This window comes from Drosophila obscura, unplaced genomic scaffold, assembly GCF_018151105.1.
Source record: "Drosophila obscura isolate BZ-5 IFL unplaced genomic scaffold, ASM1815110v1 contig_185, whole genome shotgun sequence".
NCBI lineage: Eukaryota > Metazoa > Arthropoda > Insecta > Diptera > Drosophilidae > Drosophila > Drosophila obscura.
Window position 1 is genome coordinate 1,555,649 of NW_024542773.1, and position 26,876 is coordinate 1,582,524.

General features: G+C 46.3%; 2 protein-coding genes across 2 annotated transcripts; one reads left to right on the forward strand and one right to left on the reverse strand.

Annotated features, from left to right (window-relative positions):
- The first annotated feature begins 3,583 nt into the window (after positions 1-3,583).
- LOC111077177 (homeobox protein unc-4) lies at positions 3,584-26,301 on the forward strand. Its single transcript, XM_022371338.2, is given in 5 exon segments — positions 3,584-4,312; positions 23,248-23,534; positions 25,552-25,691; positions 25,791-26,156; positions 26,158-26,301. Coding segments are annotated over 5 exon segments (1,311 nt in total). The 5' UTR covers positions 3,584-3,855; the 3' UTR covers positions 26,219-26,301.
- LOC111077178 lies at positions 4,410-4,965 on the reverse strand. Its single transcript, XM_022371339.2, has 2 exons — positions 4,880-4,965; positions 4,410-4,826 (listed from the first exon to the last, which is right to left on the reverse strand). The coding sequence occupies exon 2, from the start codon at positions 4,789-4,791 to the stop codon at positions 4,456-4,458; it is 336 nt and encodes a 111-aa protein (XP_022227031.2). The 5' UTR covers positions 4,792-4,826; positions 4,880-4,965; the 3' UTR covers positions 4,410-4,455.
- Positions 26,302-26,876: the final 575 nt, after the last annotated feature.

The following is a 26,876-nucleotide window of genomic DNA, read 5'->3' on the forward strand; positions in this document are numbered from 1 at the left end:
AAATAGTAATATTGTATTTGCACAATAATAGTAAAGTTAATTGCATTTTATTTGCTGAATGTTTATAATCCTGCTCTTAAAGGTCACCTTCATCGCCAGAAATAATTCAATACATAACGAGAATTATGTATATTTGGTTTTCCGTAACGAAATATATTTATACCATGTTCAAATAGTATTCTGCACTCAAAACAATAGAAAGTAATCTACATTTTAAGTAAAACAACCTTCAAATGATTTCCAATTGCTTTATAATTACGTAATTTTATTTTTTATTTTTCAAATGGACTATTTTCTCTGATAAAGATACTAGATACTACTAGATTTGTAGTTTTTCCATTTCAAGTTATACATATGTCTGGCAGTGGAAATACATTCCTACATTCATATAGGGACATTAGATGTACACACTCAATACACATTTAATGGTCAGTCGTACTGTTATTTAACGTACAGAATTATAATTTCGATTATCATGATTCAAATGGAAATTCGCTAGAAATAATGCTGGAAATACTCGTAATGATGGCCCTCCCGCCGTATATAATAATCAAATTGTGGAAAAATGTCACAACAAATCTACTTTCGTTGAACTATTATCCAGATGTGGTGGTGGGTTGTGGGGGAGAAAAGGTTGGCCTGAAAGGGAGAGGGAGCCATTACCACGCAGTCAGAGGAGCGGAAAAAGTTGTTCTGCGGAATAGAACTGGAAAACTTAATAGAAAATCAAGCGCAAGAAAATGGCGTCCGATAAGCAGATGGCACAAGCACAAGCACAAACCAGAAGAAAATCCAAAGGAAATCGGGGAAAAGCAAAGGCGAAAGATAAATGGGAGTGGGAGATGGGAAAGAAAACGCCCCGCAGCAAATTAAATGAAAATTTGTTTGTGTGTGGAAAAATCAAGTGAAAATTAATTGAATTGAGTTGAGTGCGGCGTCGCCGAAATGGTTGTGTGGGTGGTGGGTGGTGGGTGGTTCGGTGCTTTGGCTAGGGAGTAGGTTATAGCTGAATGTGGTGGGTGATTTGGGGGGTGCGGTGTTTGCTTGTTGGGGCGTAGGTATGGCCCCGTTTATAGATCTTTTGCGTGCCGATAGCCACCGGAATGGAGCAAGGAAGAGCGGAAAAAGTAGAAAATGGAATTTTTCGTTTCTTTTGCCAATCACAAGGCGACTTCAAAACGTTGATGATGGTGTGGCGTGTGGCGTGTGGGGCAGCGGCAGCCCCAAGACCATCTCTTTCTTTCGCTTGCACTTTCTCGCTCGCTCGCTCTCTCCCTCTCCCACTTGCTGCCATAATTCATTTGAAAAGACGGCAGCTGCGCAATGGGCTCCACTTTGCGCTGGGTGGGGTGTGGATTGGGTGCAGGGGACGATGGGGGGGGTGCCACTTTGGGTGGGTGGTACCCTCCAACCATTGCATATTTAAGACATTATTACATTATAATCGCATAAAACAATCAATAAAATGTCAGTTTTTCCCCTCGGCCTGGCCCCAGCGTCTTGGCAGCGGCAACGGCAACGGCAGTGGCAGCGGCAGCGGCAGCGCTTCTCTTATTGCTTCTTCGTCTCCTTCTGCCAGTCTTCTGTCTTCTTCTACTTTGTCTGAAGTCGGGCCTTAAATTGGCCATAATCATATTCGCCGACATCAGAGAGCAGCAGCAGCAGGCAACAGAACTTCGGTCAGTAGTAGAAATTTCCCCCTATTTTTGGTTGAGGCCACGCCTGGTGCTGGTGCTGCTGCTGCTTCCACCAGCCGTCTCGCTTGCACGCATTGCTTTATTCATTTCAACTCCGCCACTGCTTGCCCTCTCACTCTCTTGGGCTCTCTCACACACACACACGCACACACACACTCAAATTCACTTTAAATCAATTTTTTTAGCGTTTTTCATTTCATTTTCACAGCCTCGGTCGACTGTTGCGCCTCTCTCTTTCTCTCTTTCTGTTTCGCTCACTCTCTCTGCCACTCTCCGAGTGGCATGCTCTCTGGTCGTTCTTTCTCTCTCTCTCTCTCTCGCTCTCTCAGTCGCACGTACGCATTCAGGGAAGCAGAAAAATACCATTATTGCATTGGCTCTGGACAACGAGGACTCTCTGCGGGAAGAAGGTGTAGTGCGGTGTTGAGGAGGTGGGGTGCCAGTGCCAGCGCTAGGGATGTGATTGGGGGTGGTGCAGTGCAGTGCAGTGGCAAGGAGTGGACGGAGGCTCCTTGGCATGTTTGTTAAGTGAAACCATTTTTCTTTTTATTGCCCGCCTGTAACGCCAGCCGCGACGCTGACAGTGCTGCTCGTTCGCGGTCGCTGCTTCGCTTGCCTTCTTCCTCTTGGCCTCTCTGTTTTGGTCTCCTTTTTGGCGCTGTCTTCTTCAATGCTTTGTGCTCTTTCTCTGTTTTGGATTCTTCTGCTGATTCTTCCATTCCATGGCTCGTAATCTGCGCCTGATGCAATATTTTTACACTGCTTGCTTCATTGGTTACTATCTTCTTGTCACATATTCTTCTTGGTATGCTTCCATTTATAATTCCATTTGTGTACGCTGCTTATTCAATGCCTTTTCCCCCTAATTCTGTGCTGATCCTTTTGCTGCTTATCTGATGCTCACTTTTGCCAGCTCTTTCCCCGTTTCTTTTATCTCCTTCACTGCTTCCATTTCTTCATCATACTTGTACTTATTCTGCTGTAATATTATCCTTCTTCCCCTTATACTATCGCTATTCCCATCCCCTCCTGCATTGCTTTTAATTCCTCCTGCACTGCTTACATTGCTGTAGCTTTTGATAACGTTCGACTGCTTCGCTCACTCCTTCTCGTTTCTTCTTCTTTCTTTTGCACAGCCCATTTCCCTTTCGCCATCTTCTGTCTCTGCATCTGCTCGCGTTCTTCCGCCTTCTTTCTCCGCCTTTTGCTTCGTTTTGTTATTTCTCGCTTTTGTGGCGCACATAAATTTGAACGTTAATGATTTTTGCTTGCAGTCGCGCATGCCACCAGCAACAACAATAACAATAACAACAATACCAGTGACAGTGGCAGCAACAACATCAACAGCTGGCCAACGCAAGTGTTGAAACATATTTTATTGTTGTTGTTGTTGCTTCTCCCTCTTCTGCTGCTGCTGTTGCTGTTGCTGCTGCTGCTGCAGGTGTCGCGCTTGCCATCTCACTTTTTAGCACGGACAGAAACCCGAGCAGCAGCCAACCGAAAGCAGTGACACTTTTTTGTACTACATCCCCCTGGCTACCCCCTTACCATTGCCCGTGCGAATGTTGCATGGACACAAACAAAAACACATACACATGCATTTATTAAACAAACACAAAGAAGGGCCCGGTCGCAGTAGCAGTAGCAGTAGAGTAGCAGTAGCCGTAGCCCGATGTGGCTGTGTCTCTTCATATAATATTTCTCATTTAAACGTCATCTCTCTCGTTCATCTCTCTCTCACTCGCAAGCACCACTGCCACCCCAGCACTACCCTTCTCCCTCTCTCTCACTCACTATCTGTCTCTGTGTGTGTTCCGTCTCTATCTCTCTTTGTTAAGCTATCTCTGTCTTGTGCCCACCCAATCCGACTCCGAGCGCGACTCCACAACTCGGAGCGTAATTTTAATTCGAATCAATTTGTTTGTCGCCGCCGCGGCCGCTGCACAGTGGGTCGCCGCCAGAGTCCGGAGAGAGAGCTTGCATTTGGGGGCTACTACCGTCTGACAGGATTTACTGGATCCTTACGGACTGCTAGTCTGCTACTCTTTATTTTTATTGCTATTTTTTTTACGAGTGTGTGCCGCGAGTGCCATGCGAGTGACACCTCCGCGGTGACAACGCCGCGAATCGAATCGAATTGAATCGATCCCTGCGCAGCATGGACCACCTGATCAAGCAGCTCCAACTGGCAGCCGCTGCTCGGGCGCAGGCGCAGATCCACAGTTCGATGGCACCACATTCGCATTCGCATCCACAGCCGCATCCTCATGCGGCGTCTGCCTTGCAGCTATATGCGGCAGCCGTCAATATGCGTGTGCCCGGTTGGCCACCATTTTTGGGGCTGCCACCCCCCATGACGGACACGGATGCCACCGCTACGGCCGGATCCGTGTCCACCAGTTCCACCTCCGTTTACATGCTACGCCAAATGGCTCTCATGCAACGGGCTAATGCAGCAGCAGCGGCAGCCGCCTTGCAACAGCAGCAACAGCAACACCAGCAGCCCCATGATCAGGAATTCCCCATCAAAGTGGAGCACCAGGAGGAGAGAAAATCCAAGCATAAGGATCAGCGAATAGGCTCGATCCAGCGAATACATACCAATAATATCAATGGTAAGTGCAAACTCCTCCAATCAAATGCCACACAAAATATTCTCATTATCCTGAAATCGATGGAAGTGGAAGAGTGAAAAACGGATAGCACTTGCTCAGTCAACAAACATTTAATTAAATTCTTGTAATGTGGCGCAGATTCCTTAGGACACAAGGCAAGATCTGTTCAAATTTGCAACATCTTGATCGGTCTCGTCCTCGTTCGCCTCAGTTTGGGCGTCGTCCATCGGTTGTTTTTCAGGGAAACAAAAATTTTTACGCTCTTCCACGGACATTGAGTTCCACATTGCTGCGGCCTCAAAGATTTGCTCAGACTCGGTCTTCTCCGGAACTGTCTTGCGATACTTTTCAATGAACTGATTGTAAGGTGGTAGTGTTGTGGGAGTTCCAGACTGCGACTGCTCTTCCAGCTTAATGTTCTTCGATTTACTAGTAGAAGGCCCCTGCGACATGTCCGTCATTTCAATGTCTTTGTCCATCTTTTCGTAGAATATGCACACAAAATGCTGGGAGCCTGGTGCATCAAATTGAGATAATTATATTATTACAAAACAATAGATGACTTACCTTAACGCAATCTGGACAGAAATTGAAGCAATAAGACTTCGATTTCGTATTTCAGAAATGTTTTGACGGGCCTGCTCTAATTTGAACGCCCTTTTAATTTTTAAAACTATATATGTACATATGTATGTACATACATACATATTTTTGTATGTATGTATGTATATTGATCTTTTATAAGTCGCATCCTTGCTTCATTTTGATGGTAGAATTTATAAATATATATGAATTAAATATGTTCAAATGCCTTTCGTGCATTATCATTTATCTGCCATTGAAACGATCTCACGTCAAATGTTTCAATAGTATATTCTCCCGAACAAGACTTTCCTTCTCCATGTTGCTGTTTTGGGATGTTCGTTGCTTACCTAAATTACCAGCAACTTCTTCTATCATCCATTCGTACATTGATTCACTTACTCATTACACACTGAATGTGTTTGGAATCAATCGACAATGCGATTTTCAAATTTTTCCCCACTCTGCGCACTCATTCTTTCATTCATTTATTCATTGCATTCATTAGCATTCTGTTCAAATATTTGTGGCTGCAATTTGCAGGAATGGTTGGGGGGGGGGGGAATGGGAAAAATGGACAAACAACAAGTTTTCCCCGGCCGCTACAGGCCGCGCACTTTATTCAATTTACCAATAAAATTTCAATCGAATTGCTCTTTTTAATCAATTCACTGCCACACATACGCAAAAACACCCACACAGTGATACACACACATACACATACATACATATGAACATACCGAGTAATATTCATGTGGATACAAGAGAACCAGAACCCATGCATAATTCGTTTGGTTTTTATGTTTTTTGATCAATTTTTAATCAACGAAAACAGCAACCGGCCAGGCCAGGCAGCCACAGGCCTCATTTTGGCCCCACTGACTATGTTTGTGGCTATGTATGTGCGTGTGTGTGTGTGTGTCGTTGTATCTGTGGCTGTTGCTGTTGCTGTTGCTACTGCTGCTGCTTGTTGATTATGCGCGTAATTAAATTTGGCTAGCAATTTCGTGCGTTTTGGCCAAATGTGAAATAGTTTAGAGAGCGACAGACTACAATGAAGGGAAATGTTCATGAGGCGGCAGAGAAGGGTTGTCAAACAGGGTTGATCAAGGTCGTAGCCAGGATTTTAACAAACCAAATTCCAATGTATGTACATATATATTTAACTAAAAAGTATGCTGGCCCCGCCTCCCCCTGAGTACGCCTTTGGGGCGAATCAACAGGGACTACAATGAATGAGAGCCAGACAAAATGGGCAGGAAGAATAGGTTTATAGGCTGGGAATGAATTAATTATTTATAGAGAGATTGAAAAATCAATATTTTCTAAAACGAAGCAAATTCCACAGATTTCTTTCTGTTCTGCAGTGAGGTTAGGAACGTTCGGAATGGAACGGATCCCTGTATGTCTTCAAAACAGATGGTTTCGGTACATTCTCCATAAGCACAGTAAGTTTCAACTCTTAAAAGATATTCCCGATCTATGGATTATTGTTTGCACCAGCTACAATCGTGAGAAGAGAAGATTTGAGAAAGAAAGGACATATATTTGAAGTGAAATCGAATCTTTGATTGTATAAAATTGCATACAGCAATGACTTCCGAATAATATAACGCCTCGAAACGTCTTTATTTGTTGCATATTATTTCTGAAGGAAAGAAAGAACCCAAAGGAAATGCAGATATTTAATGACCTGTCACAGATCTTGAAGTATTCAACTGCGGAAGTACGGGGCAGCTGAAAGGGAAATATGAATTCGGGAAACGGAAAGTGGGAAAATTGGGAGAGGAAAATTGAACAGCGCAAGGACAGGTGAAGCCATGTCCCGCCCCCACAAACTGTCCTTCTGCCTGGCACTGCCTGGCGCTGCCTTGCCCACTGGCTCTGGTCACGCCCTGTTCGGGCAACGCCCCTACCCAAACCACCAACTCGGACCCTGCTTCCTCAACCTCACCCTAGCCCCCCTCCCCCATCCACTGCGATGTTTGAGGCAATTGAACTACTTCTGAGGCGCGTCCAATTCCAAATGGGAAACTCTTCGAATTGGATGTCTGACTACTTCGCATCTTGTGCCTCCTCGACGACGGGAAATTAGCTGCCATTAGTCATTTTTATTGTTTTCGGCCCCGAACCAAGACAACTAGAAATCCAAAAGACCAAAAGACCAGAAGAACAGAGACCAGCAGCAGCAGCAAAGTAGAGGAAAAACCCGGGGAACACTCGTCGAAATTGGTCAGAGCCAAACAATTTGTAGCAGCAATTTTTCTTTTACCATTTTGTGGGCCCTTAACCAAGAAAAAAAAAAAAAACAAAAAAGGTCGAACAAGAAGTGAAATGTCTTAATTATTTTTGGTAGCTCGCCGCCGCAGGGCCCCCCTCCCTCTAACCCTCTATCCCTCTCTCTCTCTAGGCCCAAAACATACAATTTTCGTTTACGACATTTTAATTAAGTTTTTCTCATTTTCCTCTCCCTCTCTCTTTCTCTTTCTGTGGTGCTCCTTGTGGAAATTGGGCAAATTAATAAGACCGCCATTGGCACGCCCCGTCAGGTTTTCGGGTTCGAGCTGAGGTTGGGGGCCCCTCCACCTTCACTGCACCGATCATCATTCCATCGATGATGAATGAATAGAGCTGTAGCTGATGTGGATGCTGGGACTGGGGCTGTGGCTGGGGCTGGGGCTGATCTGCTCCACTCCGATGGCCGCTCATTAGACAGCCGCTGACCGCGAGCGCTTCTGGTAATTGCCATAATTTCTACGAGTGGAGGAGCTCTCCTACCTAGACCATAGATTAATTGTGATTTGTGTCGAGTGGAAAATGAAGATGGAAAGATGAAAAGATGGGTAGAGTAGATGATGCCTCGATGTTTGATGGAGTCCCTTGCAGCTAATTGGTAACATCGAAAGTCCATGGCTATGGGATGGGAGAATGTTCTTCAAAGAATGAAGTCTGTGAAAGACTGGAAGCCCAAAAAATCGAACCGAACAACAGCCAGAGCCCATCAACATCAACGACTAATGGGCTAATTCGCTTCTGAGGAGTCGGAGTTTCCACACAGATTTTCCTCAGCTAATTAATAAAACGCTCAGTGGGCAGCAGTGGCATTAATTGGTCCGATCGTTGGGGGCCCACAAATGAGGTTTTGACGAGCGTTTTTGGCTCGTTTGTCGTTTCACGTTTCACGTTTCTTGGTCTTGGTCTTGAGGTCGGGAAATGATAATTATTTAAGTGGCTCTCATTTAGGCTCTTGCCAAAAAAAAAATGTAACGAAGAAAACACAACAGAAATTAAGGCAAACTCTCCACCCCGCCAACATCCCTTTGGCATTTGCATTCCCATTTGCATAATTTATGGGGGCGACAACCCTGGTCCGGGGCCCCATAAATCCCCCGTTTGATGGCAGCCGGCCAGCAAAACCAGAAATTCGAAGGCAACAATCTTTTTTTCTAGGGCGGCATGGAATGCATTTTGGCAGCTCCCTTAATTTCCCTCAATCCCCCCCCCTCCGCATCCCTTAGCTACTGCTGCCCCGCCCACCAGTTAGCTAATAAAAATCAAAAGGCGTTTTGTTCTCTAAACTTAAATTGAAAACACTTTAGGCCCGAGTGCCGACTGCCGAGTGCCGAGTCCCTTGTCCCCAGGTCCCTGGCCCTTTCCCTTCCACGTGAAACAAAGGGATAAACACTTCAAGGGGCGGATTTGGCTTAGTCCTTTACCCCCCGCAGCACCCACCACCCACCTTGCTCTTGCCACTGCCACTGTCCCTTCCCTGTTCAGTTCCACTCGTTCCGCGGGTTGGCAGCCTGTACCCGTTGTACCGTTGTTGTGTTGCTGAATTACCGTTTAGCACAAAGATGGCGGCGCTTGATAACAAAATAAAAATGTTGCCCAAATAAAAAGCACACAAAAAGCAGGAGAACACAGCCACAAAATGATGGAAGAACGAGGTCTAAAGGGGGGGGGGGGGACTACAGGGTATTCAAGTAGCGGGTGCTCGTTTCCCCTCCGTATTTTTATCTGTTTTTTTCTGTTTTTTTTTTCTGGGTACTTGACTGATTTTGCCCATGCTTTTTCTTGGTTTTTTTGTCTCGTTTTTTTGGCCATTTACAGTTTTGAGGCGTAATTTTTCTTAAATGCCATTACAAGTGCCACGCCCCAAGTGCCACTCGTGGTGTCCCCTGCCACAAATCCTCCACAAATTGGACAACTCGTTTTAGATTAGCAAATTGCGGCTGGCGGGTAGACCCCGAACAGAAAAATAATGAATTAAAGGCACACAAACGGCTGGAATTTATTAGTTCCGAAGTGGGTTTGCGTCTGCCCACTTATTATTTAATAAGTGCTGAAATTTGGTTGCCCCCAAAGTGGGGCTAGGACAAGTCAATCAATCAGACGCTTCGGGTGGCAGGGAGGAAGTGCCCGGACCCCAACTCCATCCGCAACAATCTGTGTCGACAAGTGTCAGGAAATCAAGGCAATTACATGACCCACTGTGGAGTGGGAGGCATAACAATAACACCTTCTGGAAGAGAGAGAAACGCTAAGCAGCGAAAAGCCGCAGGCACGTAGAATCGAGCGTTTTACCGCAAAAGCTTAGCTAAGCCCAACTCCCAGCCCCTGCCCCGCCCTGTCCCCATAGACACCACCCACACACACGTTTCGATTTTTATGCTATCTCCATGGACCCAAAGCCTCCACTCCCATCCGCAACGACATGAGAATTATGTAAAACTTAAGTAAAAGATGAGCTCGTCAAGAATTATGACACCCCAGGGACCGAGCCCAAGGATGTGTGTGTGTGTGGGTGTATGTGCAGTGGAATAACCACCCCCAAAACAGAATCAAATGTGAAAAGAGAAAGCAATACACAGAGACAGCGAAACAGCGAAAGAGAAAGAGGATGGTACAGATGTTTGAGCAAGACGAAATTTGAATGTGCTTTTTTCATAATGTATATGTAGATATATCATAAGGATGGATATTCGCATATGCTATAATCCAACCCACAAATTTCACATCCATTCCATAGTACAAGAGCTCCACTTGCGGGGGTTAGGGTATGGCAACAATATTCAAAGGCCAAAAGTAAATCTGTTGACCAAACAACAAACATGAGAAGCATTTAAGTGGCAGCAACACACACACACACATGCATATATGTACACACATACATATGTGCATAAATGTATGTATAGCTCCCTGATCCCCACTGAAGCCACCCACTCCCCATGTGGCACTACCCCTAACGCTTGCTGTGGGTCTCGTAAATGCCTCATGTGCGTTTATATTGAAACAGATTGCTCTGCCATTCTATGCCTTCGATCCCCTTCATTCCGTTCCATTCCATTCCATTCTATTCCCGCATAGTGTGGCCATACACACACATAGGTACAGTGAAAACTATGCATAGGTGAATGCACCGTTTCCACCATAAGGCTCCTTTAATTCATGGGAGGGGGAAACTTAAACACAAAATCACCTTTGCACCCCATGAAAGGTGAAATAGTGTTTTAAGAAACCATGTGTTCCATTGAATGCCAGTGTGGCCATGCTCTGTGACTGAGCTGGAGTCGGAATCCAATGCGAATGACAAGAAATACAAGCAAACAAAAACATCTATCTGCTTTCTGTACGCCTAACTTTTGCTCAACAAAATACTTACCATTTCTGTTTGCTTAAGCGAGCTTTCACTGTGCATGTCCCTATTGTGTGTGTGTGTGTCGCCTGCCTGTTTCGTTGTCCTTTGTGAAATTGTTGCGGTTTGCAATTTGCTGCAAATGGCACTCAGCCAGAGTCAGGGGCAGGACAAGAGCTACGCTTCCGATTCCGACACAGACCACCGACTCCGACTCCGAGTCCCCCTTGCCTTGTCTGGGGCAAAGACAACGACAACGGCAACGGCAACGATGGCGGCCATGTTGGGCCCTCCATGATGCGTTCCCCATGCCTCCTCTTCGTATCCTCGTCCGTGTCCGTGTCCATGTCCTGGTTGTGTGGTGCGTGCCTGCGTACGTGCGTGTGACGCGCATCAACCACCAGCAACAGCAACAGCAATAGAAACAGCAGCAGGCAGTGGCCAAGGAGGGGAAGGAGCAGATGCAGGATGAGCAATTGCCTACCCTGGCAACGCCCCCGCTTGTCTGACCCCAACCAGCCAGCCCACCCACTACCCCAACAACAACAACAGCAGCAGGAGCAGGAAAAGCTAGGGAAAAAAAGAAAGAAAAACAACAGTGGGGAAAAAGAAAAGCCGCACGACACTTCCACTGCCACTTCCACTGCCACTTCCACTACCACTGCCACTGCCACTTCCACTTCTCGGGGCTAATACAATTTATACACTTGGCTTGGCGTCGTTTCGGTTTGGCTCAGTGCCATCGCCCGGGGTGGGAGTAGGGCGGAGGCGGTGGAAAGGGGGATGGAGTCCTGTTTGGCAGGACTCGTGCTCTGGTGGCGGCCCTTCGCTTGCTCTTTCTCTCTTCTTGGCCAGGGCTCTGATTGTCAGCCAGTTTTACGGTTGGATCAATGTATATACCATTACACCCACACACCCACACACACATACAGATGGAGAGAGAGAGGGAGAGAGAGACAAGCACAGTGGGGCATTTATCCTTGTTATACTACAACCTACCACCCTCCGACCCCCCATTCACTCTTTCTCCCTCCCTTTAGGCCACTTCCTAAGCGCCTTTCTCGTTGGATTTCGTTTGTAAATTGGAAAATTTTGTGTTATTCATATGTACATATGTATGTATGTATGGGTTTTTGGAGCTACATGTGAAAGTCTTTGATGGGCTCACAATGTACCCATCATCATTCTACAGTAATTCATTGTAAAGCAGCCACTAACAACTAAGCTTAGAACTGATATTTGCCAGAGGAAGAATCACTTGTCAACAAGAATTAGCCTCTAAAATTAAAGTGTGTTTTGCTCATTAAATTGTGGTAAAAAATTAACAGATGAGCAGATTAACAGAATAACTTATTAAGATCTACATTTAAGAAGAAGACTTCATTATATGGCGTGTTTAAGAGATATTCACCAGAAGATTAAACTCTTATACAACTGGAGCGTAGTGTGTTTAGCTCTTTCAGATATTTTAACGAGAAAAACCCTTTCAAAGATATAAAGTTAAAGAAGCAGAAGCCATTGGGGTACACCACCATTCCAGGAAAGAATTCATAAAGAGGTATGCCGTAGTCGTTGCATTGCCTTCGTTTTCAATGTTGTTGCTTTAGTCGCAATATTTCTTGTATCCAACGTCGACATTTGCCGCGTTCCGCTCTTTGGCTGTCCCCCCATACCCATACCCATCCCCATCCATCGCTTCCAATCCCTGCACCACCTCGAGCTCCACCTCAATCTTCCGTCCCTTCCGTCGCCGTCGCCCAGCAGTGGTTCCGTTCCCGCTGTCGTTGTATCTAATAAACCTTAAATGAAGGCAATATTGTGGGGTTGTTTTGGGTTAATATTGGAACGATAAAATTGAATTGAGCCGCATGCCCCGAGACGAGAGCGGTTGGGAGCGGGAGAGGCGGCAGACGTCCCTGAAAGTTTTCCCCATTCTTGTTGTTCTTGTTTGCTTTGCTTTGGTTTCTGGTTTCTGCTTTACTTTTGCTTTCCCTCTTCGTTCTGTTGGTTCGCTTTGGGCTTTGGTTTTCTGTGAGTCGTAATGACACTTTTAGCTGACTTTGAGGCCATTTTTCCCCCCCATGTGTCTGTGTTCCACTTTGTGCCTGAGTGTGTGTGTGTGTGTGTGTATGTGTTCGTGTTCATTTCCGTTTCCGTTCGTGCTGCTCCGCCTGGGATGTTTATTTCTTTAGTGAGTCGATGCGGTTTTTAATCAATTTTGGAAACGATTTCGGGTTTCGGTTCTAGCATTCCCCTTGATTACACTTTATTTGTGTTAGGGGGCAAACGTGCGTGTCTAAGAGGGGGCAGTCACAATATCGTGGCGGGGGGGCACAGATTTCCGGATGAGCATACGAGGAACTCCCTTGATCCTTCTCTCTTAAGAGGACTCCTCTCTCTCTCTCTGTCTTGCTCTTTTTCGGGACCCCAAGGGGTTTCGGCCCAAGAAAGCTTTTAGCATAGATTGAACTCCTAGCGCGAAACCTCATCAGCTACTTTGGAGGGGTCCTACATCATCTTGATGTTATTTAAGGATCGAAAAAGCTTTTTCTCAATGAAAAATATTCGGAATAGAATGGTTATCCTGTGTTTAGGGTACCGAAAGAGAGCTTTTCATCCCGTTAACCCGCAAGTCAAGAAGAGAAGAAGGAACAACGTCATCGTGTAGTGGCAGTGACGTGGACAGCGAACATCTGCCATCCTGCTCTTCCTCTCTGCCGCCGCCCACACCCCTGCCAGGCTGCCATTGACTTATGCCTCGCTCCTTTGCTCATACATGGTACGTCTCCTCCTGTCCTTGGGTTGTCCTGCAAGTTTTTTGTATGCAAAATGCCGTCGGCTATTCGCGCGCTGATCTCTGTTCGGGTTCGGGTTGTGGTCTCTGCGGCAGGCGGCAGCTGCGACTTTTCCGCTTAACATGCGCTCAACATGTTGGCTGCATGTTGTTGTTGCTGCCGCTGCTGCTGCTGCTGCTGTTGCGTTTTTTTTATTAATTGAAAAGTTAATTAAAGGTGATAAAAATTATACATGCCACCGATTTTCGCGCTGCAGGCGTTCAACAGGGACAGGCTGCGGCGGCGGCAGTAGTGGCCGTGCCAGAAACGAAACACGTTTCAATTACACACACACACACATGAACATGCACACACTCACCTGCTTTGGTCTGCTCTGCTCTCTGCCATTTACAACAAGTTGCCGACGCAAGCCTGTCTCTCTCGCTCTCGCTCTCTCTCTCTCATCTGTGCATTTCGCACTGCTATCAGCTCTGCCGGTTGCGAGTTTCAAATGACCCGACGTCTCAGCCGCCGTCAGCGTTGCGTCGCAGTCGTTATAGTTTGTGCATTCCAGCTATATTCAAGGTATTTTGATGTAAGGTGAGGGCCATTGCTCATTTTTCCAGACTGCAAACACAATTGGCAGCTGTAGGTGTTTTCATAGCACTCTCTGGCATGGGCCCGGCCCCACCTTTCGCAGCCATGCACCCTGTACCGGCAGAACGAAAACGAAAAGCAATGAGATGATGATGATGATGATGATGATGGGGAATGGGATATGGGATATAGATGGAGGGGCGAGCGAGATGGCACTACGGCAAGTTAATTAAATCCTCATGTATTAATCACGGCACCTACCTCCGCCAAAACTTCCCCTGGCAACGCGCGTTGCTCTCTCTCTCACTCACTCACTCTCTCCTCTCGCGCTCTATTAATCGCCATCGCCCGAAAACTCGTTGTGTGCCGCCGCCGCCGCCTCATCATCCTGGAGGGGGCCCCGCCACCCTAACACCCCGACAGGCAACCAAAAGCGCTCCCTCTCACTCGATAGCTGCGCTCTCTCTCTCTCTCTCTCTCGCTCCCAATGTGAGCTCTGCGCTTGCGTGATTCTGATGGCAAATTAATTCCTTGGTAATTTGTTTTGATGTGATGTGCGACTTGAAATTGATTGAGATTGTGTTGTTGTTGTTGTTTCTGTTTTGTTTTTGTTGTTGTTGTTGTCTTGTTGCCGAGAATTCATTAAAAGCAGCAGCAGAAATCAATTTTTATGCTCGCTCTTGCTTCTTCTTGTTCTTGTTCTTGTTCTGCTTATTCTACTACTTTTGCCATTTTCGCTTTGAGCTTTTTGGGTTTGCGTCACTCCTTGCGTTTTGATTTGATTTGATTTCTATACCCTTGCAGGGAGGGTATTACGCTTTTCCACGCAAAAATCTAGCCACTAAACTGGAGTGACAAATTACTACAAATCGCTTCCTACACGATGATATTAAATACTAATCAATTTGATTTGTGCATTTTCATTTCAAATTATACACCCTTTTTTTAATGCAACATACATACATACATACATACATACATACATACATATGTACATATGTACATATGTATTAGCAATCTCCAATTTCTTCGAATTCCTTTTTTTATTGCTAATTTGTAATTTCCATCGGATATGCTCGTACATTTGTATGTACATATGTATGTACATATGTATGTATGTACGTTTTAGAAAATTCATTATTGTATAATCATTTAAATGTTTTCGAAATTAACAAAAATAAAAATAATTTAACAAATATTCGATATAATCTTGTTTATTCAGTGTGTATTCACACTGTACTTAAGAAGAAATGATGTATCATTTAAATAAATTTCCTGCCTATAAGATCAATAAGAAAGTGTATCAAAAGCTTCGAATCCACGAGGCATGTTTTCCTACTTATGTTTGGCTTGGGCACCAAATTATCTGATTATGATTATGATTGCTGTTTTTGCTGTTGTTGGGGCCACGCATAAATCAAAAGCCTCTGAGCTCAGCCAGACATAACTTTCAATTAATAGACTATTGTTTGTATTAATAGAATTTTGTGCTTTTGCTCGGCTGATTCGGCCTGCTGCTCGCGAAATAGAATTTGTTTACTCAATTAATTATACATGCAAGAAAAAAGTGTCAGCTTCTGAAAACCGAAGCTTGGTCTGCTCTTTCCTAGGATTCTATTACTCATAGATCCCCTGCTAATCTCCATCCCACTATTTAAGCTCTCTTCACATCGATCCTCATCATTTGCACCTGCAGCACACACACACACAGAGATAGAGACAAGCAACAACACAGACAGGCAACACAGAACCACGCCCATTGGCCCAACAGCACTGTGTCGGACTGGGACGGGGGAGACATGAGAGAGGAGACAGGAGACGTCGCTTCGTAATGAAATTAAGTAAATTACAAGCTCTCAAATGTGCAAGACTCGTGTTTTACCAGGCTAATAACTGCCGAAAACGGCAGAGAGCGAGAATCGAGAGAAACGAGAGTGGGGATGTAGAGATCCAAGATCCGAGAATCCAGTATACAGAATCCAAGTGATTGCCTGATGCCTGCTGATCCCCTGCTTAGAGCTGGAACCCCCAACCCCTGAATACTGAGCCCAAGCAAAAGACCAGACAACTTAAGAACTCAATTTGAGGCTGGGTCTCCTGGCCTCGCCTCGCCGCGCCTGCCCGGTCCGGGCCTGGCCTGGCCTGGCCCCACATCTGTCGTGTGCTCTGGCTCTCCGCTGGGGCCTGATCTTTGCCGCGCTTCCTTTCTAAATTGATTTTGAAAACAAAATGATCGTAAATTCTGATCGTCTTTGCAGCCTTTGCAAATTACTAAAGCTTTCCTTCAGGTTCCTCCAGTTCCCGAGAGCTCTTCATGGGATCCGCCCCGAATCTGCCAAAGTGGCTGTTGTTGTTGTTGTAGCTGGAACTGGGGCTGCTTTTTGGGCCTCTTGCTGTTTGCTGTTATTCTGTTGGTTGGGTCTTTTATGGGCCTTGATTGAGTTGTCATATTTTATTACCGAAAATTTTAGACAACGTTGCAACGCTGCTCCCCATACTAAACCCTCCCTCCCTCCACAAAAGAAAATAATTTTTTTTTCGGGGAGGGGATCTCTTCATCTAAATATATGTACACATGTGTGTGTGTGTGTTGCTGCTTGGTGCGGCTTTAACACCTGTGTTGGTGAACTTCATACGTTGTGTGTGTGTGTGTTTGTGTATGTGATATTCAGGTGATAATATGCCCGCCATTTTCGTAATGGAAAGTAATTATTGTTTGCGGCAACGAATTACAGTAATCGTCATAAAATGTTTCCCCATGACTGCCTACAGCGAGAGAGCGCTGGCAGCGCAGGGAGAGAGAGAGAGCAGCGGCGGACGGACACCACAGAAAACACCCAACAATCAGCGGCAGTAAACAGCACAAAAGAAGGAAAGGAGGAAGAAGCACACAGACAGACAGACAGACAGACAGAGAGCGCGAGAGGAGAGAGTGAGTGAGAGAGAGAGAGAGAGAGAGAGATCGCCACTTTGGATCGCCACCGTTGCGACGTCTCCGGCAGCCGTGGTAGTATGTTGCGCCCTCCTATAATCAAGGGAAATAACATTTTCAAGCAGCGTTAAAACTAACATTAATTATGTCCGAAACGAACAAAACGATCGGCCCATCGGCGGTGGAGGTAGGGAAGGGTGTGGGGAAGGGAAGAGATTGGGGAATGAGGAAAGAGGAAGAGCCATAGCGAGGCGAAACAAGAAGACATTGCAAAAGTCAAATTGGCCAAAAAACGTAAAGACACTGAGAGAAAAACTGACAAATATCAACTGAAATATCATTCACATTAAGTACTTACAAAGGAGTATCAATGTTCCACTGTTCCACTGTTCCGAATGACCAATTTCCGATAAGCGAAAGGACACGAATGACATGGAACGAATGGAACGAGGAACATAGAACTAGTGGTTCCAAATTAGCATTCAGCTGAGCTAAGAGAGGTCTCCCGCAAAGTTTGTTAGCCCTCATTGGTTCCTACTTTGAGATAACTTTGAGGTGAGGAACCCTACAAAAATTTACAAACTTGTAAGAAATGAAATTTTAGTATTTAAATATCAGGAAGTGATACTGATGGCTTTTTTTCTGTGCATTCTGAAGAGAGTACAGGCAAGAGGTGCTTAATTGCAGGTCAGAACTATGCCACCAAGGGGTCACGTCACTTTCAAGGTACGAATTTTGCATTAAAACTATTCCAAATAGATCATAATACAATGGAACACAAACTGAACGTAAACGCTTGGCGTTATTTCACACTCCTGGAAGAAGAGAAACAGACGAGCGATAGAGCGAGAGAGTTCATGTGGCCTTTGTGGCGCCCCCCGGCATGCGGATCTCTGATAGATAGAACGAACAAACGAAGCAACAAAGAAAGGGAATTGGAAAGGAGCACTCAGGCAAAACACTCGGGCCCCTGTCCAGAGTTACGCCCCAGAGCCCCAGACGTAGGCGCAACGAATCCTCTCACAATGCCCACTCCACCTCCATCCATTCCCCAGCAGCATAACCGATCCTAACCGAACCGAGCCGAACCGAACCTCGCCTAACCACAGCCGAAACTGTAGGAAGGAACGAACGAAACGACGTTAATAAGAAATTAATGTCTTGATCATTTTCGATCGTTATGTAAATCAATCAGGCAAATTATAGCTCAGGGGCTTGCCACAATAATTAGACCCTATTCGTAATAATGCGCCACAGCGGGCTTGTGCAAAAGAGAGCGAGCGAGCGAGTTGCTGATACATGGAAAGAGATAGATAGACAGAGAGAAAGAAAGAGAGCGCGTGGTCTGGTCTGGTGCAAGATCCTCCATGGCGTGCAGACGCTGACGCGCCCCTCGTCGCTGCTTGGCAAAAATGAAGAAAAATGAACAGAAAACAAAAACAAAATAAAAAACAGGAACGAGCTAAAAAATGTGGCATGCAACGCCTTGATGTCTTCTTCGACTCTTTGCCAGAAAGAGAGAGCCCAGCCCGGCCCAGGTCTGGGTCCGGGACCCGAGGCCGAGGCTGAGGCTGAGGCACAGGCGACGTCTTCATTAAAACAACAAAACATTTATGCGCCGCTTTGGCATGTCGATCGGAGCTGGTAGATCGTTTGAGGAGAGCATTTCGTCATGGCCAAGCACTTGGGGCAAAAGTTGGTAGAAAGCAAGCACAGCAGAGGCAAGAGGCAACAGGCGTGAGGCTTGAGGCATGAGGCATGAGGCAGGAGGCAGCATGCAGGTTGCATGAGGCAACAACTGGCAACATCGTAACAAGATGCGTAAAAATTATTGATTTTCTTTGACTTGATTGTTGTTGGCTATCAAAATTTAATCATAACATGCACAAGAACACGAGACGTGCCACAAGAGGAGGAGGGGGAGGAGGAGAAGGAGGAGACTGGAACAGTTATGGGGCATGGGGTACGAGGTACGAGGTACGGGGCTGTATCTGCCGATCGGCTAGCATGTTGCCAAGTTAACCACTTCCACTTGAATTTTCAATTTTGCATCGCAACAGCGGCAAAGTAATTTGCCGCGTTGACGTGCCTGGCGTGGCAGATGAGCAATGACCCAAGAATGGACCCTGGCCCCAACCCCCAACCCCCCAACCCTGAACCCCGATCCAGAACCCAAAACCAGATCGAACCTCTCAGTAAAAACAGAGTGAGACAGAGAGAGAGAGAGACGGGGAGAGAGTGTGTGTGCGCTGTGTGTATCTTGGAGGGAACGCTCGTCGTGTCGATCAATTCAGTTTAATGCAAACAACTCATATAAATTCATGTGCCCTGGCCCGGCTCTGTTGTTGTGCTGCCCTGTTTGCAACTGTTGCAACAGCCGGAGACGGCAGAGACGGAGCCAGCGACGAGCAAAGTGCAAAGAAATTCATTAAATTAAGTGCCACACATTTGTGGCCCACTGTGCCGGTGTCTTTTCAGAAGGAACCCAACCAGCCGATGCCCAACCGATTGCGGTTATTATTGCACTCTCCGCAAGCAACTGGAAACCTGAGCTGAGCACCGGGACCGGGACAAATTACTAGGAGCACCACCCGTAATGAGCATTGTTCGGGGTGTCTTTTGTAATAGTTTTGATAGGGCAGGCGGTTTCTCTGGGCTTTCCCCCTAGAAAAGATAATTATGGTGGGGTTTTATTGATCAGAATTGGGGGGAAACTTAAGACCCCCCAGAGAAACCAGCGAAGCACAGAGACCTCTTAGAGAGAAGTTCCCTCATCCGACGATTACTTACAATGTTTTTTTAGTTGGACCTCCCGGAGATCCACTAGAGAGCTTATTTTTAACCTTGCAATACATATCCGATATGTATGTAACTGCAACCCCGCTCAGCTTCCCACGTTCTCCAGGACTCCTTTTAACACACAATTTAACACACTCCAACTCCAACTCTTTTGGCAGTTCGATTCCAAGTGTTAAGCTGCGCGAAATCTGGGCGAGTTGGACCATCAATCCATCAATAAGCCCAAAACTAAACGCCTTTGACAGGCACTGAAAAGTGTCCAACAAACAAGCAAAAAAAGGGGTTACAAAATAAACGATAGAAAACAAAAAACAAAAAAAAAAAAACAAAACCAAGTAGAAGGCCGTGCAAAAGAGCGTTGTGTCAGGGGCGCGTGTCCGTGTCTGACTTTATGTCTAATTTTCGGGTACATTTTTTATGTATTCGCTTGCATTGATGAGATCCTGGGGGTTGACTTCGATTCGGGAACCGAACAAAAAACGTAGCAAGAGGGTCACATAATTAGCAGCCCTAATAGACGCTGTGGCCTGGCGTCCCATTTTTTTTTGCCGCCTGATTTTTCATTTTTTTTTCATTCAACTTTTTGGGTGTTTTATTTGCATTTTGTTGTCTGGGCAGGGCAGAAGCAAAAAGGCAAATCAAATCATGTGACAAGTTTCTAATGAACCTCAGAAGGTGCCTTGCCCGCCCTGCCGCTGGGTTCCCATTCTGTGTCCCATCCTGACATTTGTGTGGCCTATAAATGCTAATGAGCCTCAGCCCCTCACATTTTTTTTATTGGTATATTTTTTTTGGTTTTCGTTTTGGCTCCTGCTGCTGCTGCTGCCAGTTTCAATCTACATTTTTTATAGATTTTTACGGGCATTTTTTGGGTAATTTTTTGTGGGTCGTTTGGAGGTGGAAAGTGTGCCAGGGGCACGGGTCGGGCCCGAGGACCAGATTTGATGCGGCGCTGATGCTCGTTTTTTGGCCATCGCCACCGCCGCTGCCGCCGCTGCTCAACGTTATGGCTGTAGCAGTGCCAGTGCCAGTGCCAGTCCCTGGGCTGATGTCCTTGTGCTCATCATCATTGTCGTCCCGAGGGCCTCCTTCCTTTCATTCCACCATCTCTCTGCTCATCTGCGTGTGCATTTTGTTCCACTTGAGTTTGTTTGTTTAACGACCTTTGAAATTAGGCAAAACTAAGGGCCAAAAGGATGTCCTAGGCTGCCTTTGGCTCCTGGTGTTGGGTTTGGGGTTGGACAGCAGCGGCAGCAGCAGATTAGTGAACAGAGAACAGCAATTTATACAGTTTATATGCAAATGTTGTTGTCGATCGCCTCCAGTCCCGCCTCCTGTCTCTGACTCAGATTCTGATTTAGATTCAAATTCTGTTGGAGGGAGAATGTGAGTGAGGAGTCCCTGTGTGCACATTTGCTGGCCTAATTAAAATTGGGTTAATGTTTTTAATTAGCCAAGAAAGGAACAAGCAACAAAACACAACTCAAACTGACAGAGGGATGAACTTTATGAACTTTTCTGTTCACCGAATAACTAAATAGATTCCCTGTATATGTACATATGTATGTATGTATGTATGTATGTGTGGAATGAATTATTGAAATCTTTATTGAATTATACAGTTAGATACTCCACTCTTTTTTCGGTACTTCAAAACGATGATGAGAGTCTTCTTTAAAGATTTCATTAAATGGAACTCAGTATTCCCGTATTTAATGATGGTTTCAGCCCACTTTCTTCAATCTTCATTTATTAATGGAAAGGAAATAATAATAATAAATAACAATAATTCTTTAGTTCTTTTCACTGATCTTTAAATTAAATAAATAAATAAAAAAATAAAAAAAATCAATCTTTAAATTCAATATAAATATCCCTGGATCCCCGGAGGTAAATTTCTTGTTCTTGGCAACAGAAATCACCGCATAATAGATCTACTCTAATTGTCTTAACCATTATCTGGCACGCCCACAAATCTCGTATCGATTTTGGGCTCCCTCCTCTCTCCGGCTCGTTTAACCCGAAAAAAAAAACAAAATCCAGTCGGATGGAATGAGTTCGGTTCATTCATTTGCAGTTCCAGTCGCAGTTCCAGTTGGGAATCTTCGTGGCAAATTAGGTACACAAAGCCCCCAAATGTTGCTGCACTGCAAAACTATGCCACACGAGGCACAAGGCCCCCTGCCATCCCTTCCCCTCCTGCTGATGCTGCTGCTCTAACAAGATGAAAGTCGAGTCGAGTCGAGAGTCAGAAAGTCAACAAAAACCATAATTCAGATAATTTTATTTATAACACCCTTGAGGAATTATATTTTATTTACTCTTTCAAGTGTGATGATGAGGCCGCTGAGGCAGGGGCAGGGCAGGGTGCAGGGCATTGTTGCTTTGTTGCTTGGACCGATGTTACCGATACGGAGAGATATACTCGTACCCGAAACAGTTCTTGCCAGGGACCACGGACCAGGGAGCAGGGACCAGGGACCTGCCCCCTTTTGTTGTTTCTGTGTGTGTTTTGGTTGTTGCTCTGCTCGCTGAACTCTATGAAATGTCTGGGTCGTGTCAATCGAGGGGTTGAATCCCAGTGTATCCCAGGGACGGTGACGGGGTAGTGGGGGGGGGGATGGACTATAACTCTGTCCGTCTGTCTGTGTAGCACTCCTCTCCTTTGCTTTCCTTTCCTTTCTTCGATTTGCTAGCAGATGTGTTTGTAAATTGTCAAAATCTGTGTGCATTTCATATGTACGTATGTACATATGTATGTACGAGTATGAAAATCACGTAGCAGCAGCATAAAGGGATTGCTGGTTCCTTAGGGCGGGAGGGGGGTTGAATGCAACTTGTCCAAGGTGGCGCCACCCGCTGTGCCTGATGATGTTGCGCCTGTGGCTTGCGGTCTGCGGTTAGCCTTCCTTTCCTGTCGTTTCGGTTTGGTTCGGTTCTTCCCCACCTAATTGGCTAGTCAGCAGAAATTTTTGCAATTAAATTTCACTTAAAACTGCAACTCGTAAACGGAGCAAAACCCCAGCCCCCCAAGTAGGGGCTGCTGCTGCTGCTGTCCCATGTACGGCGTAATTTACTTCCGCAATGAAGCTTTAAACATATCCGAGAACACCGACCAGACCCACCAGCAACACCCACCACTTCCTAATTGTGAAAACCAATTTGCGCTGCTATAAATTAGAAAGACAAACGACGGGCTCCCCGGCAATGCCAATGGCAATTTCAAAAGGCTACGTCTGTGGCTTCGGATGCCACTGGGGTGGTGGGGTAGGGTGCCATATGATATGGTGCACCATTAGGCAGTTGGAGGCGTGGCTCCTGGGCCTCAGTTCCTGTTCCGTTGCTGTTCCTGGCTGTTTCGCCTTCCTGGGGCTGCCTCGTTCGGGCCGTTTGCATATCTTGGAAAATTTGCATAAATAGACTTTAATTGTTTGCAATTATAAAACGAGACCGAAACGATGTTCTGCAACCACCGCCGCCGCCCCCATTCTTAGGGGGACCGGGCCCCTCTCTCCGCGCAGGCAACTAGTCAATTATGCCTGCCCGGCAACGCCTCTGCCCCACGCCCCACATTTCCGATCTAATCTATTTGTATGTACCTTGCCCCCAATTTCAGAATATGCCCCCAACCAACAACAGCCGTCCCTTGGCCAGGAGGAGGACGAGACGGCCAGCGAGGAGAGCAGCAATGCACGCGCCCAACCCGATCCTGCACCCAGTCCGGATGCAGACCCCACTGCCGATGCCGATGGCGATGCCTCAAAGCGGCGACGGTGCCGCACCAACTTCAGCTCGTGGCAACTGGAGGAACTGGAGCGAGCATTCCTCAGCAGCCACTATCCGGATATCTTCATGCGCGAGGCCCTGGCCATGCGCCTGGACCTCAAGGAGGGACGGATAGCGGTGAGTGGACGAAGGGTAAAGGTTACGAGACAGCTTAAGCACGAAGAGACTTTATATTCCATTCATTTCTTTCCTTGAAAGGAATCCCTTATCGATAGGATAGATACATAGATAGATAGATAGATAGATAGATAGATATTCTTTTAATCATCCTTATTCTTTTGTCCGCCATCCGCCATCGTTCGTATCCCTCGCTCCCCAAACGACTTTCAGTCGTATAGCCGTATAGCCGTATACCCGTATTGCCGTATTCCCGTATTGCCGTATTACCGTATCCGTGTCGTTGCCTTCGATGGCATTCGCGTGATGGCATTGTAAAACAATTTGGTGGCAACTGGAACTCAATTACTCAATAAAACCAATTACCTGACTATTTTTATTCATTATAATTCATTTTATTTCATTTGCAATTGCGTTTCGTGTCGCTTGTTGTTGTAATGATTTCAATTGGATTCCATTCCATTCCAGTCCCCAAAGCCAGAGTCACAGCCAGAGCCAGAGGCAGAGTCAGAGCCATAACCATAGCCAGAGTCAGAGGCAGAGCATAACCCTTGCCTGCCTTTGGATACTCCACTCCACTCTCCACTCCACTCCACTCCATGGTCTGACTTTGCATGTCAGTCGTGTGATTATCGTAGTAGGTCTTTGTCTCCTTCTCTATCTCCTTCTCGACTGTCACTGTCTGTCTCTTTCTGTGTCCCTGTCGCCGTGAGTGGGACATTTGGCTACGCTTTTTGTCTGAAATTGTTTCTTGACATGACATATCAATTTGTCAATGCGAACGACAAGACAAGACAGCGACAGTCAGTCATTCGGTTCGTCCGTCCGTCCGTCTGTCCCTCTCTCAGATGGGATGGCATAGGAGGGCAGGGAGGGGGAGGATCACAAGTAGGGGTAGGGGGTAGGGGGTAGGGGTACAGGGTGCATATGGTGCCTGGGTGCACAGTGCAGGTCTCTCGCTAGTTAAAGCTCAGGCCTGCAGTGTGCATTGCATGCCGCTGTTCAAAAACAATTTGTTGCACATTAAAAAAGTGCACAATGCATGCAAATGACTTCAAATTGACACACAGACAGAGACGGAGAGAACAAGAGAGAGACAAGAGAGAGAGAGAGAGAGGACAGACAGACAGACATTTGAATGGTTGTCACCGCCATGCGACACACACAACGCCCACGGGCCACGGCCCATGGATCAGCCATCAGCCACCAGCCCCCAGCCCCCAACCCCCCTCAACTAACAAAAACAACACACACACTAGAGCCCCGTTACGCTTGAGTCCCCCCACAAACAGCATGTCAATTAGCGACGCCATCTTGTTCGACATTCATGACTCCAACTAACCAAAGCCTCCACCACCAACATCAACAACATCATTGTCTCCACCATCATCATCATCATCATCATCACATCATCATCATCATCATCGGTATTGGCTTGGAACTGTTGTCATGATCCACATACATACATATGTATTGCCCTTGGAAAAACCCCATTGAAAAGTGTGGTCAGCCACATCTAATGACATTTAGTGGCTACCTATTGCCCGATGATTACTCTTAGTACTGCTTCTTAATAACACTCCAGACGCCACACTCCAGAGTCCACATTCAGTCTTCACTTTATTCCAGTGTCCATTTATCAAGAGTCCATCCTTTTATCATATGCAAATTATGTAAATATTTTCTATATTCCATACGTTTGTTCTCGATTGAGCTCGATCAGCTGCACAGCCCAAGGAAATATCTTGCTTTTTGTGCCGCTTCTGCTATTGCCCCACATAGCCATGCCCATGCAACTATCAAAGTCGTACACTTCCCAGCTCACATCCATCCATCTATAGTGTAGAATCACCTTCAGCCCTAGAGATGAAATCTCTATGCATCTCTCCCTCTCTATATCTATAGATGGCTAAGTCTTGGTGACTTTCTTTGGCACTCACTTGGCTGTTCTTGTTGATCTTTTATCCTGCATATGCCTGCACTTAATGCTAATCCCAATCGTTTACTTTTATTGCAGGTCTGGTTTCAGAATCGTCGCGCCAAGTGGCGCAAGAAGGACCACACCAAGAAGGGTCCCGGCCGACCGGCGCACAATGCCCAGCCGCAGAGCTGCAGCGGTGCGCCCATTCCGCTGTCCGAGCTGAGGGCCAGAGAGCGGTGAGTAGAGGCGAGGCGAGGCCTTGGATCTGCGGCACGCAGAACAGACAGAACAGAAAAGAATCTGATGCAATCCTCTATCGACTCTCTATCGATCAGGGCGCAGCGGTGCAAGCGAATGGGAAAGTCGATCGAGAGACAGGCGCGCAAGCTGCGACTCAAGGGAATCGAAGTGAATATGGAACGTTTGAGGGCTGACTATTTGGCGGCCCACAAGGACGACTGGCAGGTATTGGAACTGGGACTGGGGCATGGCTACGTCGACGACGAGGAGGAGGAGCAGGAGGATGATGAGGAGGAGGAGCATGACGATGAGCTGCCCATCGATGTGGTGAGCGTGGGCGACAGTCAGGACAACTCGTACAGCTCCTCGAGGACCTACCAAAGGAGCATCGGCAGCGAGCCCGACGAGCATCGAGGCCGCGTGATGATCAAACTGGAGCCACCACCAAAAGGTGCCCCTCCCCTCCCAGCACAAGGGTCTCTACAACTCGCCCTTCAGCATCGAATCCCTTTTGGGAACATAACGAATGTCGATATCGATATCGATAGCAGATGGAACGAATAGATTTGGATTTGGTGACTAGCTAAAGACTTAAGTATACAATTTCCCCACATGACACCTAGCCCCGCGTTTTCTTCTTTCGTTTTGCGGGGGCTACTTGGGGCTAAGTATGTGAATGCGAGTGGCAGTATGAATACGCTTGTGTGAATACGCATATCCGTAGGAATTTTAATTTCCAGCAAACTGCCCGCCGGGCCCAGTCCTGCCACGCAACCGTGACGCAAGCGGCCAGGAGGTTGGCAGCAGCCGAAGAAGAAGTAGGAGGAGGAGGAAGTGATGGAGATGGAGGACGGCGGAGGACGTTGCAGGAGTGGCAAAAGGCGGCGGCAGTGGTGCATCCATCAAGTTCACACGCAGCACACGCACCGTGGAATGGATCGCACAGAATGTGCATCCATGTGATTATCGATAGATGCAGGCGATAATCGATGAGTTGAGTTATGGGGAATCGATATACATGAAGCTATCTATGTGTGAGAAATATAATAAATGCAAGTGTCTATTTTCGCTATTCGATATTCGATTTATTACCATTTCGATTATTAATCAAAGTGCAGATATCGCTGTAAACTATCTGCATTCAGCTATCGATGGAACCAGACATTTAATTGCTGATTTCT